The sequence below is a fragment of the Dryobates pubescens genome, chromosome 8 (assembly GCF_014839835.1).
Source record: "Dryobates pubescens isolate bDryPub1 chromosome 8, bDryPub1.pri, whole genome shotgun sequence".
Classification (NCBI taxonomy): domain Eukaryota; kingdom Metazoa; phylum Chordata; class Aves; order Piciformes; family Picidae; genus Dryobates; species Dryobates pubescens.
In genome coordinates, this window is record NC_071619.1 from 24,248,095 (window position 1) to 24,263,233 (window position 15,139).

Genomic DNA, 15,139 nt, shown 5'->3' on the forward strand with positions numbered 1-15,139 from the left:
AAGTTTATAGAACCAATCCTGGAAATTCAAATGCAAAGCTCCACTGGAACAGCTGCTGTTCTTTCTTCAACCAAACTAAGTTGCAGCTAAAATGCTAAAAATTATCCTTAGCTCCTGAAACTTAGTTCAGATTTGGTGAAAACCTCATTAATCTAAGATGATACCTGCTTGGTTTGAGAGATTATATTTGCTATTTTTTTTGGCACTACTTCTATGTCATAAAATTAATATGACCTTAAACAGAAACTGTGTATATTTGTTCCACATATTTACAGGGAAAAAAAAGGCATTCTTTGTCATTATCTCAGAAATTAATTTTTCACTCTGTGTCTATACTGTGCCTATAATGCTAAAGAAATCGTGGCTGTGAGTGAAAGAATAAAGCAATGAGAAAAGACATCAGTATCCAGTTGTTATGCTACAGATGGTCTCTTATATAATACCTTGGTCTGGGGAAACAAAGTTTCATTAGTACCCCTGCTGTGGTCCCTTATGTAAATATAAATTACTTTGCATGCGATAACTATGGGGATGCTTTGTACGTGGGAATGGGAATTGACAAGAAAAGCATGTTCTGTAGATTTAGTTTAGGCAAGCATTGGTTTAGGTTCTGATAGTGCTTTTGAGATCAGGTTCTCATTATAATATGCAAATTATTATGGTAAAAATTAAGACCAAATTGGCCAAATTCAGATTGGGTGGCCAAATTCAAGCTTCTGTTGGTCTTTAGATCCATTCTGTTTCAAAAAGGATAATTTTCTATTAATGAAAAAATCATAGTACATAAGAAAGAGGAAATTTTTGGTTCTTGAGCTTTCTTTGTTATTTTACATTGACATACACCTTGAGGATATAGTGACTGCCTGAAACAATCTGAATGAAGAATACCTAGCATTCTTGACTTTAAAAAGCTGTAACTTGTCAAAACAAGCCCTGCACAATGAAGATTTCTATGGGAGAAAAGAACTAGAGAATGCCCAGCTTGAGTACTCTGTATGTGATGTTAATTGCAGTGAGTACTGATTGCTTGCTAATTTAAATAGATGTTATGAGTGCTCAAAACCAGGGTATGAAGTGCTGGCAATAGCTTTCTCTGCCTGACAATCATGTAAAAGAATAATTTACAACTGAGATTACAGATGTAGCTGTAAGATTATACGCAAGACTAACTATGATTGTCTCTCTTCCCCATTTTTTTTTCCTTGTTCCTAAATTAACTGAGGATTGAAAATAATTGCATCAGAACATAGGGGTGAAGATATGCCAAGTGGAGGTCAGTAGTACTGTGAGACTAAGTTAAGATACTGGTATATTTCAAAGTCCATCACTGCAGCATGCAACTGTCAAAATCTGCCTGTGCCTATTTTTCCAGATGTTCAGTGGCAGTGCCTGCTGGCATGCTCCATGGCACCCTATGCAGCAGAGGGGAAGCATTCACTTCTACTCTCCAGGCTTGTTTTTTATACTTGCAGTCATTTCTCTCCTTGCTGTTATTTCAAACTACAGAAGGGAGCTGCTGCTTGTGAGGACTGTACTTGGGCTGTTCCAACCTCCCTGCCATGGGCAGGGACACTTTCCACTACATCAGTCATATAGTAGGTGAGGCTGGAAAGAGACCAGGTGTCCTTGATCTATTGTCAGTTATCCCATTCTTCTTCTCAAGTCCCAGCTGTCATCTGAACATTTGACTTCCATTTTGCAGCTTTGCTTGTCTTTCTCCCTCTGAACACACAGGGGTAGCTCAAGCCTGTATGGTGCAGTGACCTGCTCTTTTCTTTTTTCTTTTGCCCCCCCAGTTAGGCTCCCTGTAAAGAACAAAACTTTTAGGTATAGCTGAAGCTCCTTGCAGTGATTAACACAGCACTGCATCTACAGCAAATGATACAAGACCCTTTCAAGGACTGCTTGATCATGAACTGTTCTGGCAGCTGTGCCTAGAAGTTATTTAAAATTTGTGGACCTATTTCAGTTTTCTAAGAGAGGACCATTCAGTCTCTTTTATATTCTGCCCAATAAAAGCTAAACTAAATGTTAGTACCATTTATTTTCTATATTCTTGTTATTTTAGAAAATGTTAAGATCTTGTTTACTGTTATGCAGGCTGCTCTGGATTTTCAGGTAGGTGAAAGATGTGATCCTTTGAATTTTTCAAGGTTGTGTTGAACCATTTCAGAAATGTGTAAAGGGGGCTAAAAAAGGCCTGTGTTTGTTCACACAATCAACTCTGCAAGTCCCACAGGAAGGTCCATCCTTAATACAATTTAAAATTTGGAGCTGTAAGCCTTCGCCTTTCGTTTTGCTAATGCTGAGGTTAAGGAGTCAAGGGTCAGGGCATTAATCAGTGACTATGGTGCTAAAGTTGTGGTGAAATATGAGCTTGCTGTCATGGGAACAGAGTGGGAAAGAGAGCCATTGGGAAGAGTCAGCCTTACCAAGGCTCCTGCAGGCGAGGGCACCTCTGCCTGGAGCAATTGTTTGTGCTGAGTTACACCAGTGCATGTGTGTACTGCATTTAATCTTCAAGGCTATGGATTTTCCTGTATTCCTTGGCAAGTTAGCAGCTTGCTAGAGTTAAGGTCAGTTATCAAATGCATGATTATTCTTGCTTGAGAAAGTGCCAAATAGTTAGAGTGAAATCTGCAACCCCAAAATTTCTGTGATGTTATCTTTGATCAGCAGTAACTTAAGATCTAAATCCTTCTTTACGTAGTCCACTGACAAGTTTCCTTTAGCACAAACAACCCTTTAAGAGAGGAACTCTTAATGTGCATAGCTTTCACAATGTGGTTTTATGTCACGATACTGGAAGATGCTGAGCAGATGTAGTGCCCTTCAGTGTGTTAGCACTTACTGCTTCATGCAGATTCTCCCCTTGATGAAAGAAGCATGAAAGCACTCAGGTCGACTTCTTCATGCAGAGGGACCTTGACAAGCTGGACAGATGGGCAGAGTTCAACAGCATGAGATTTAACACATCCAAGTGCCAGGTTCTACACATTGGCCCCAACAACCCCATGCAGTGCTACCGGCTGGGGTCAGAGTGGCTGGAGAGTGGCCAGGCAGAAAGGGACCTGGGGGCACTGGTTGATAGTAGGCTGAACATGAGCCAGCAGTGTGCTCAGGTGGCCAAGAAGGCCACTGGCATCTTGGCCTGTATCAGGAATAGTGTGGCCAGCAGGAGCAGGGAAGTCATTCTGCCCCTGTACTCAGCACTGGTTAAGCCACACCTTGAGTCCTGTGTCCAGCTCTGGGCCTGTCAGTTTAGGAAAGATGTTGAGTTGCTGGAATGTGTCCAGAGAAGGGCAATAAAGCTGGTGAGGAGGGGCTTGGAGCACAAGCCCTATGAGGAGGCTGAGGGAGCTGGAGAAGAGGAGTCTCAGAGGAGACCTTATTGCTGTCTACAGCTACCTGAAGGGAGGTTGTAGCCAGGTGGGGGTTGGTCTTTTCTCCCAGGAAACCAGCACCAGAACAAGGGGACACAGTCTCAAGCTGCACCAGGGGAGGTTTAGGCTGGATGTTAGGAAGAAGTTCTTCATAGAAAGAGTGACTGGCCATTGGAATGTGCTACCCAAGGAGGTGGTGGAGTCACCATCACTGCAGGTGTTTAGAAAGAGACTGGATGGGGTGCTTGGTGCCATGGTTTAGTTGATTAGATAGTGTTGGATGATGGGTTGGACTTGATTTCAAAGGTCTTTTCCAACCCGGTTAATTCTATTCTAGGTGGTGGTTGTTTTTTTTTTGTTTGTTTGTTTTGTTTTAAATTCTTGATTAATTTGTGATCAAAATAGAAAGATGCTGCTTTTGTCAAAAGCATCTAAATTAATAAACTATTATTTATTTAATGTATGCAAATCAAATTTCATGTTCTTATTCAAAGCAGAGACTATTTTCTCCTGAGTATCCCCAGTCATCAAGAAAAGCTATTGCACTTTAATGTAATTCTTGAGCCATTAATCATGTTGACTATAATTTCACAAGAGGCAGAGTTTTAGTTACTTGTAGTCTGTTCTTTAAACTTAAGATTTTAAATTATTGTGCATCTTTATTCTTCCCTTGAGACCTTCAGAAATGATAAAGTGTAAGGGGATACCAGTTCCTTCTCTCATTTAAGTGTGCAAACATGTTTTCAGAGGCTTTTTGTTGTGGTGGTGTTTTGGTTTGGGTTTTTTTTTTCTTTTCCCCTTTTTTCTTTTGTTCCTGTGGTAAAAGCAAGGTCAAAACATGTGGCAGAAGATACCAAAAAAAAAAAAAAAAAAGTATCCAAACTAGGTTCTGGTTGTAGTTTGGAAGCATTTAGTACTGCCATCTGTTTTGTAGTCTTCAAACACATATGGATGCCTCATAACACAAGTCCGAGAAACCTGGCACTTGCTTTAATTTGTCCATAGTCTTTGCAGCTCTGGGAGAGCTGAGCAAAATGCAGGCTTCTACTGCACTAGCACCCTGCTTGGCTATTCTAACATGCCCATCTCCCTTCTCTACAAGTAGCATGGCCTTACTGTTCTCACTTCAAATAATTGTCAAAGCTATAGATGCTATTCATCATTACTTCTGCAGATACCATCAGTGTATGAGATAAATGGTGCTACCTACAGCGTACTATGGCTATTCTAGTTTATTCTCAGAAATCCAGTTCGGACAAAGGGGTTGCACATATTACTGAGAGACTTAAAATACCAGTTTTAGGGTCCGTTACTGTGTATTGTAAGATAGTCTATTACTTGCTTGAGACAAAGAAGTAACATTCATTTCTGCTATTGCTTGATGACAAAGACTGTCACATTCTCCTGGTATTGCACTAGCAGTTTATTTTTATTTGTATTCTTGTTTCTTATTTTAGAACAAGAATGAAAACTTGTATCAGAAAATCAGACTTACTTTCAATCTGTTATCTTTCACTGTCAGATCCCTAACCTATTTCCCTCCTCAAGGGACTTATATATTTGAACTTTCTAAATCCAGAGATGAACAGGTTTTCTCCTTCTTCTATTTCTTTTCTTTGTAAGGTTTTTTCATCTTCTTCCTTCCCCCTCCCCCGTTTCTTAGTGTCTGTGAGGCTGGAGCCCTGGAGATTTCAAGCTTCTTTCATCCTCCAAAATGTCAGCAGTTTCAAAGTGGGTTTCTGTACACTTCTTTTTACCTCCTCTACAGTACTTTTCAAACTTGACTTGCAAGCTCTTTCTCTGCAGGTGAGAAGTGACTGCGGGCAGGGGACACGTTTATCCTTCACTCTCTAGCAGAAACAGTCACCAGGGAGAGGAAAGCACCCTGGCACAAGCAAATGTGCACAGTCCAAAAGAATGACATTTACTTTTGCGTCTCCACCCTCTTTTTGTGGCCTCCTTCTGAAGTTTGCAAAGTAGCATATTCGTGCAGCTGAGAACCAGCTTTAGGATGTCTTAGTTCTGTGTCCTTGCAGTGAAAAGAAACATGAGAAACAATCAAAAGAAACTGTGTCAAGTCCTTTGCTGCTGCACTCACTGGGAGAACTCACCCTTCAGCTGTTCCTTCATTTTTGGTTACGAACTACCAGGTGACAGAGATGGAGATCTGTAAATGCTTGTGTGCATCTTCATTTAGACTAGAAAAGGTGGGTGGTGAAGGAAACCAGTGAATTGGAATAAATCCTGTTCCTGGTAACTGCCCCAGCAGTGGTAATTAAGAGGTGACTGATAGGACAGAAATGTAATTAAGAGTTCTGGGTCATGTGACCAGATCAGTATGGAGAAGGGAACAAGGCAGAAAGCAGGTAAATTCTGGAGGAAGCAGTAAGATATGCAGATGATCTGGTAAAGTAATACATGTAAGGAGGGAAAACCAGAAGATAGCGAAGAGGTAGGAATGAAGAAGTGGAACAAGGCCAAGTAGAGTTTGCAATAATCTTTGACCTTAAAGCATTAAAGCCATTTAAAACTTGTCAAAGGTTATTTTCTCCACAGAGACATACTGCATTTACTTTTTCAGAGGAAGAATGGTGCTTCCCATGTTAATATAAATGAAAACTTTCCAGATTAATATCCTCTTAGATTTGTGTGATCTGTTCTGAGCAAAACTTAATGGCTGTTTTTAAAACAAAATTTTGTGCAACACAAATTTTCCTTTTAAAAAATTGCATATTATAATATTGAGGAATGATCATTTTTGATCCGTGCTCTTTATGTGTTGAGAGGTGTAGCTGTTGTACCACTTTTAATGGTATGAGCAAGGGCATATGTGTAAAGCAATGTAATTAGAGAATGCTTTTTGACAGTTCAGAAAAGCATCTTCCAAATACCTTTCTTTGGGAGATTACCTGAACCTTTCCAAAGAAAAAAATAGTTCTGGGTGAAACCTCCCTCCTATACTTTCAGCCCTTAAAGCATAAAAAAAGCCCAAAACACCGCTGTGCTATTCCTGAGCAATCCTCAGAAGGTTGGTTCTTTCCCATTCTCAAGGAGCAAGCCATAGATTTTGGATGTGAAAACAATTATTGAATCTTAATTGAATTTTGCACAATATCACAGAATCAACCAGGTTGGAAAAGACCTCAGAGATCATAAGTCCAACCTATTACCTAATACCTAACACCACCTGATAACCAAACCATGGCTCTGAGTGCACATCCAATCTTTTTTTTTTTTTTGAAGATGTCCAGTGACTCCACCACCTCCCTGGGTAGCACATTCCACTGACCAATTACTCTTTCTGTGAAGAACTTTCTCCTCACCTCCAGCCTAAATTTCCCCTGGTACTGCTTGAGACTCTGTCCTCTTGTTCTGTGACTGCCTTTGAGAAGAGACCAACCCACCTGGCTACAGCCTCCTTTCAAGTAGTTGTAGAGAGCAATAAGGTCATACTACGTAACAATGGACAGGCAAGATTCTGCAAAGCATGAAGGTACATTGAATTTCTTGGAGTTTGGAGTAGTCTTTACAACTATAGATAGATTAATCTCTTTCAATTCAAGTATCCTAGAGTGTATTTAAGGCAAGTGTAATTAAACTGAATCCATAACCAGTTATTGTTCTTTTCCCTGGTCCCTCTTCAGTCTTAAAGTCTTTTTCAATAGAATGTTAATTACTCTGTCAGATCTTTCAGTAATATACAGAAAGTTTATGTTAAAAAACCCCAACAAACCCAACAAAACTCCAACAAACCATAAAAAAACCCCACACCCCAACCCTAGAATTCTATTAAGAGAAATTTTACTAATTTAATTTTTTATGAGTGAGAAAAAGCATGACCAGTTTAAGAATAAGTTGAAAGAATTTGTTTGCACTTAATTTTGAAGAAAGTTTAGCAGTTGCGAAAAGGATCAAAGTAGCAACTTGGATTGTGTGTTTTCATAGGTACATTAAGTAATTACATTTTATGTAGGAGAAAGTCCTGGCTTGCTTTCTTTCCTTTTTTAAAAATTCATTTACCACCCCCCCGATATGGTTTTTCTGCTCCCATGCAACTTAAATAGATCCGATGCTCTGTGATGCTAAACTGGAATGACCTACACAATTCTTGTTCTGTTTTATGTTGTTTTGTCCTTTGCAGCATACAAGAAGCAGACATGGAAAGTAATGCTTCATGAGAGCTCTTGGTTCCCAGGCTATCATAGTGTGTGTTGTCTTGTCTCAGGTGGTGTTACTGAGTATGACAGATGTACTACAATTTTCCTACTACAAATAAAAAATTTTATTGTAGGATGCCAGTGGCTTAGCTGTTGCATTTTGCAAAGTTGTGTGAAGATAAGGAGGAGGGAGTACTTAAGAGAAAGAGACACCAAAACTACGGTTCAATATTTCCTAAGAGGGGTGAGTGTTGTATGCGTGGGAGGCAAAGGTGTCAGGAAAAGGAGTGATATTTACTGAACTTATTGCTCAAGCTCCCTGTAGTTCCAGTGTGCCTACCTAGTGGTATTTGTAGAGCAGTTCATGTGTGAAAGAGGAAAAAAAAGACCTTATACTTAAAAAGGAAGAAAAAAATAAATAAATCTCTAGTTCTTATTCTGTCTAAATCAAAAAACTTATTTAGCAGTTTGGAGTAGTTTTTTGTACCTTCAGAACTGTCAAATCTGTCAGGCTATGTGAATGAAGGGCATGTATTACATTAGAAATGTTTAAAGCCATTATGTAAAGCCTGTTGAAAATGTAAGAATCAGTATAGCTGTTGACCATTAGCTGAATGCCATCTGGTTCATTTGTGCAGTTCTCTGTCTTGAAACATCAGCAGCTGTCCTGCAGAAGTGTAATATCTAAAGCTAAACATACCACAGAAGACAATTGATACAAGGCTCCACAGAGAGCACATTTACTTGCTGTTTACTGTTTCAGGTTTTGGTGAATGAAATGGGTTAGGCAGCACTTAAACCATGTTGTTATTTATTCCAATAGATCGAATAAAAATATTCCATGAATCATTTTCATGCTACTGAGCTGCCAAAAGCTAACTACGGTGAAGATAATATTTAGTTGTTAAATTTAGGATTAATGGGTTAAGATGCATAGTTAGTAAAAATCATCACTTGTCACATCTATGCCAGTCCTATGAGCTATAACTGTCTTGGACATCTCTTTTGTTCCAGTCATTTCAGTTTGCTTTTCTGGTCTGCAGAATTTCCCAGGAGATGTGATGGGTCAGTAGCAGGCCAAAGGAGGACTTCAGACCTAATCTAGTCAATAGTGTAACAAAAGTAATGAAAGAAGCTATGTCACCTTGGAATCTCATTTTATCAGCTCAGCTCCTAATGGGATTTGACAGCAAAGTTGATTTGTGTCTCCTTAGGACAGAATTTGTGCAAGGGCTTGTGCAAGGATGGCTATGTGGCAAAGGGTAATCTAACTTCATGACGACTGCAGCTAAAAGTTGACACTAGAGGTTCTTACACAGTGAATATCAAATAATTATTTTAATTATCCTCATTTTCTGTATATGTATTTATTATGTTTTCAGCTACTCTAACATATTGTCTTTGTTAGAAGGTAACTTTTTAAGAACCTTCACAGTTAAATGGAAATTGTTTTCACAAATTAGAAAGCAGTAGTCACTGGCTTTAATACACGTTCCAAGCATGAACTTGCATTTCAGTTCTCTGTAATGGTTTTATATTTTATTTTGAATTGTCCCTTTTTGCAATCACATACAACTAGATATGTGACATTTCTGTGAGACTGGAGTCAATGCATTTGCTTGTGCTGTCCCTTTACCCTAACTTTCTGCCTCAGGATGAATGGTAATTGCTGTCAAAATGCTGTCGTAGATAGAAACTCTGTGAACTTTTGGATATTTAGAGAAATATTACTAATAAAAGTGTTGGTCAAGAAGCTCTTGTATCTTATTCTTTTTCATTGAGGAGATAATATTTAATACCTTTTTTTTTTCCCTCCATGCATAATGTTTTAACATGAAAAATTACATTGCTTGTCCACTAAATTAAGAGCAAGTTTTCTGAATCTCATTTTCAATTATTGAAGTTTTCTATGTGAGGATCTCCATAAATTGCCTTGATATGTAAATAGTGGAGTAAAGCTGCCTTATACTTTTTACTAATCCTGCAATTACATTCTGTAGAATCTTTTAACTTTCCTGTAATATGAAGCTAAGCCCTCCACTCACCTACTCCTTTACATAAACAATGCACTAAGAATTATGGACATGACAGCTAAATCCCAGACATAGTAGCTGTGTGCTATTGCTGCTCCCTGTTTCTTTCTAATGAGCTGTAAGTAGTGCAATATCTTATTAGTTAATTTGAAAGTCATTTCTCAAGGGATTGCATGGCTTATGTGCATCAGGTCGCTACCAATCCACTTAAAGCTTAAATTCACCAGACTGAGAAACTTAGTGTGGGACTGGATCTTACTTGCTGCAGTAGAAACATTCATTTCCCTGTAAAGTACCTGGATAGCATTTTTGATCTAGCAGAATCTGTGCTGAAAATGCTCCGGAACCACAATTTCTGGAGATGGTGAATCCTATGTCTCTGAAAATAAGAGCTCTCACTAAATATTTGCTTGTATTTTAAATATACCAAACCCTGCTATTTCTGTGATCTTACAGAAAATGTTTTCTTACTCTGTTGTATAAGCCATAAGGCATATTTTGTTGACATTAAAATGCCCTGTTTCTTTTGAAATTTCAGTGTTGTTGTTGTTCTTTTTTTAATTAACTACAAATACTGGCCTTTGTCTCAATTACCTGAAACTTGATTATTGATGATCTCAGAAGCAGTGCTTGAATTTGGGATGGGCTCACCTAAAAGGTGAGTTCAAACATTACTGGAAAGTTGAACTTTGATTCTGTGTTTAGGGCTTTTGGGTTACTGCATCATTTTAAGCCTGCTTGCACATTACTGAAACCATCTCACTTGGTGAATATTCTTTCAAACAGAAGTTTCTGTTTCTTCTGGTATTTTGCTTAAGAGGCAAAATAAAATTATTTAGCAAAATAACATGAAATTTCAACCTCTGTTTCCATTGCTCCACAACAGCAGTGTATAAAGCCACCACCACATAATCTTCCTTATGGATGGCATAAGTTCATTAGATAGGAGCTAAGTGTCACCTAATGCACAGAAAAAAACAGTGAATTTATAAACTGCATCACAATTTTAAATGTGCTTTCTCTGTATTTAAGTACATTGACTCAATTATGCATGATTAGATGGCTCAGTGGCTGAACTCTGCCATCCCTGCAGCAGCAATGCCTAGCACAGAGGATGCTCCCACTGTAGTTAGCCCAGGTGTGCTTTTGTCTTATAAAGCATCAGCAGCACACTGGAAGAGATAGTATAGAGTACAGCACTATGTTGAACTTACCAGTGTCTCAAGGACCATGTCTTCTCACAGCTGGGGCACCTTTTGTGTCAGTCTGTCCCTGCTTTTTGCTGCCACATACACAAAGAGCTACTTCACCACTTCTCTTCCACGTCTATCTTCAGGCAAAGTATGCTGGGGACTGTGGTGAACCTTGTGTTTTCCATTACAATTATACCCCAGAAAAAATGAAAGTACTACAGGAGGTAGTGCACGAGAGGAAGTTCTGAATCTCTCAGCCGTATGCTACGTAAGTGTCATGTGAAAGGCTGCTGAGTGGTGACTGGGAACTTCCATTCTTCTCCTTCAGCTATAGTGAAACCATGGTTGTTTTGCTGTTTTCTCTACATACAGGGTTACAGGAATTGATATGCTGGTTAAGATGGGTGTACAGATGTTGCAAAAGAAAGGAAAGGTTTTGGGCAGGCATTTCTAACTGGCTGCTTTCTTATGGCATTGCTGCTAAAATGTCTCCACAATTCTGTTTTTTCCTTGAAATGATTTTAGAGCAGCATCTCTCAAGTATCTTAGTTTTTTGGTGTAGGTTTTGGTTTTGTCTTTTTTTTTTTTTTTTTTTAATATATATAAAAATTCCTACAAACCTATCTGGAAATTTTTTGCAGTGTGTTCTATGGAAATCTGACAGCCAGGAATCAGCACTCTGAAATTACACTCATATTTTGTTTTGTATTTTAATAGTAATTTATTGTTTGACCATTCTTTGGACTTGATTTTTGTGCATTACTGTCCACAGTATACCAGTCGTTACTCAGAGGCTCAGTTAAATACTTTGGGAAAATACTATGTGTATTCTGTTTGGAAAGCTGAATTGGCTTCCCAAATGGTATTATATCCTTAGTCAGTAAAATAATAAGAAAGAAGGATTTCACTGTTTTTCATCTATGCCTACAGTGTGAAATCTCCCAAGCAAGGCAAATCAGGAAATAAGAAAAGGAATTTTCTGTGTGGGTAATGTTTGTAGTTAATGAAGACAGTGTGTCAGTGGGTATTTTGTTTTGTGTTGGGTTTGTATAATGGTAGAGCAAAGCATGTAGAAATAAGGAGGCTAGAGAAAACTGAACAATTGGCAAAAGAAATGAGGAATAAAGCACAGAGGTGATTGCACAAGATGATGACGTACCTTTTTGGAAATGGAGCTGGCATTTCCATAGAGAAAATGTGGAGAAATAGCTTAGAAAAGAGAAAGTAATGAGACAGGGACATGATTATAGACCAGTGAAACGTTTTTGAAAAATTTTAGTGGAATACATTTGATCTTGGATGAGATATGGTATCCAAGATGAACAGTAGTAATGTATAAGAAGGATCTGACTTTTACAAGTGATGTGTGTGTTTAGATGGGATCTGAGAAGTGGATAACTGGGGAGCACATAAGTCCTTTAATTGGAAATGTGTCCGAAGGAGTGGAAGGAGAGGATGAGTGGAATGTGTGGGAATAAAGGGGTTTTGAAAGCAAATGTTAACCATACTGAATTTTACAATGAATTATTGCCCCTGTTAAGTGCTTTTGCCTGCATTTCCTAATGCACAGTTTGGCCTCAAATACTTCCAGGATTCTTCTGTACCTGCTTACAGAAGCTTCTAATGCCTGAACTAATTTTTATTCAAGTCTAAGGCTGCCCAGTGTGATTTCTTAACAATATAAATCACTAACTATAAATTATCCTGCACAAGTGCTTTCAAATAGAAAAGGAACTTCTATGTAAGAATCATTATAAGTAAAATAATACTTACTTTGCATTTCTTTACAGCAGCATTGCACAGTGGTTCTGCCATCCAGCCTTTCCCAGTGGATGGACTTCTAGCTATTTCACTCTATGATTTTTGTCATGTGTCTTGCCTCCTTCCCCTTAAAATGACAAGTGAAATGAATTACTATTCAGAACATGCTATGGTTTTCTACTAAAATGCATTGTAGTATCAGAATAAAATTTTACATGCATAATTTTAGAGAAGGGTCATAAGAAGGAGTAAATAGTACAAATTATGATTTTTTTTTTTTTTTTAAAAAAAGGAAAAGGCAGAATTTTAAATACTATCTGCCAAGAAAAGGGTATAAGGAATTAATGACTAAATGTTCACATAATTGCATCATCAAGGCTGAATTTTCTGAAGTGATTCAATGTCATCACTGTATTTTGTTTTCTCTTGGTGCTTGATCAGTCTCCTAATTTAAATCAACTTCTAAAAAATGTCTAGTGCTCCTGTAGTCTCAGTTCATCTATGGGTTGTTCTAAATCAAAGTAACCATCTCTTTTCAAAGCAAAATCTGATTTCTTTGATTTTCATTATACAAACATAAGGAAATACAGGAAGTAAACAAGAAACAGGAAGAATGCAATTCTGAGCTGGATGTACATTGTTCTGCTACTTCATGGTACAAGGTTTTTCTTCTTTATTAGTACTATTGAAGAAATGCTGCTTCACTTCCTTGCAAACAGCTGCTGACTTTGCCTGGAATTGAAGTGAAAATGTTTTGTTTGGTTTTTTTTTTGTTTGTAGTAGGGGGATTTAAAAAAAAAAAAAAAAGAAATCTATAAATATGTTCCTGATTCAGAAAAGCTTCTCCAATGACTTTGAGGATGAAGATAAGTTCCATATAAATAATTCAACGATGTTCTGGCAGTCCTTCCAAGCTCTGCTGCAGATGCCATCAGAATCTAATGCCTCAGGAGCACACAGTTGTGTTTAGATTGTGTTATTAGTGAACATGGTTACCAGGAAGCCAGCTATGTTTATGCAGCTTCCTTCTAATTTTTTTTTTTCCCCCAAGTAAAGCCTAAAGTGCTCTAAAGCTAAAGTGCCCTAGTACTAAAGATACAGACTTGCATTATAGGGTATCTTCTTTTGCTTTTCCATATCTACTCATGAGGATGACAAATTAGCCTAAAGTGGGACATGCAGCATCTTGCCTGAGAATCAGAGAATTCCTCTTAATGCCATAGCCTAAATGAGATCCATGTGCAGTTACTGAGCAGCTTGTCTTGACCTTCAACTTTATCTAGCTGTTACCTTTTGTAGTTGCTACCTTGTGAATTAGGCATAGGCCTGGGTGCAATCAATGCTTCATCTGTCATTTCTTATTGCAACTCTTGCAGCCACATATCACATTTGAAAAGACTGAATGGGTTTGGCTTTGGTAGAAAGTGGATGTGTCCATATGAGGTTAAACTAGGCTGTGACCTCACAAAGCTGCAGACAGGCAGCTTCCCTTTTTGTTAAGAGAGCCACTTCCTGCTAGCACTGATAGTTCAACATACCTCTGGGTATGTAAAGTGGAAACCCCCATCGTCCTCGGAACTCTATGTAGTGGAATGTACAGTAAGTGTAAAAACATAATGGTATGTTTATTTTTAGACAAGAAGGAAACTACTGTGGGAGTAAAATGTGTTCTCATGGGGTGTTTTCACCATCCACCCAGTTACTTTTATACAGTGGTTTGGAGGGAAAGAAAAAAATAGCTAATAAAATCCTGAAGAAATCATTGAATGTTGGGGGGTATTTTTGCAGGGCTTGGTGATTTTTCCTGATAAAAAAGACCTGTATGATTTACTCTAGGTGATTCTACTCTAGCAGGGGATTGGACTAGATGAACTTGAGTCACTTCCAGCTACTGCCATTCTGTGTTTTTTTAACAGAACTGTTACTGGATTTTTATTGCTTATATTTATAAGGAGAATGTCAAGCAGTGTGGTCTGATATGAGATGGGTAGCACCTAGTCCTAGGAAATATGATTATAAATCCGTTATTCTGTTACTCTACCATTATTCTAGGAAGGGATTTTCGAGCACTGCAGGAACTAAACAATTTTTGTCGTTGAAATTTTTTATTTTGAATGTAAACTTGGAATAGTTAAAAGAATAGTAATGACTCTTGCTTCACTTATTAAGCAGTGAAGATTTTGTGAATATACTTCATTGTACTATTTCTCATATACTTTAAATAAGACTATGTTCCCTTTCGGTTTTATTTAAAGTAGGAAAGAGGAAGCACTCTAAAAAAGACCCAGAATATCACTGCATAATGTTTGATTTGTGGCATTCTGAAGATTGTATTTGATTGCCCAGTACAACTGAAAGAAAGCACTGGCGAGAAACTTTGTGCTTGAAAGCAGCATCCATATTTGAAAGATAACTTCTTCTGATAATCATGACAACGGGATGGAAACTAGGTTTGATGTTAAACTTTGAAAATATAATACACCTGGAAAGGTATCAGGAAAACATAGTATCAGTCATAAGCTATGTCTCAAGATTTCCCTTTAAAAGGGAGATAAATTTCCCTTTAACTATTCCTGGTACATTGCTCCTAGGTTAATGGCTAGCAAAGGAAG

The 15,139-nt window shown here is 38.0% G+C and overlaps 1 protein-coding gene across 3 annotated transcripts in view; it reads right to left on the reverse strand.

Moving 5' to 3' along the window:
* Positions 1-15,139, reverse strand: part of RASGEF1A (RasGEF domain family member 1A) — a 161,623-nt gene that overhangs the window by 39,045 nt on the left and 107,439 nt on the right. The window contains exon 2 of one of the 3 annotated variants that reach the window (XM_054163762.1): positions 12,540-12,654. The exons of the other annotated variants lie outside the window; for them this stretch is intronic. Within the exon in view, the coding sequence (XP_054019737.1) occupies positions 12,540-12,581 (42 nt within the window). The 5' untranslated portion in view covers positions 12,582-12,654. The remainder of the gene's footprint in view (positions 1-12,539; positions 12,655-15,139) is intronic. 3 annotated transcript variants of the gene reach the window in all.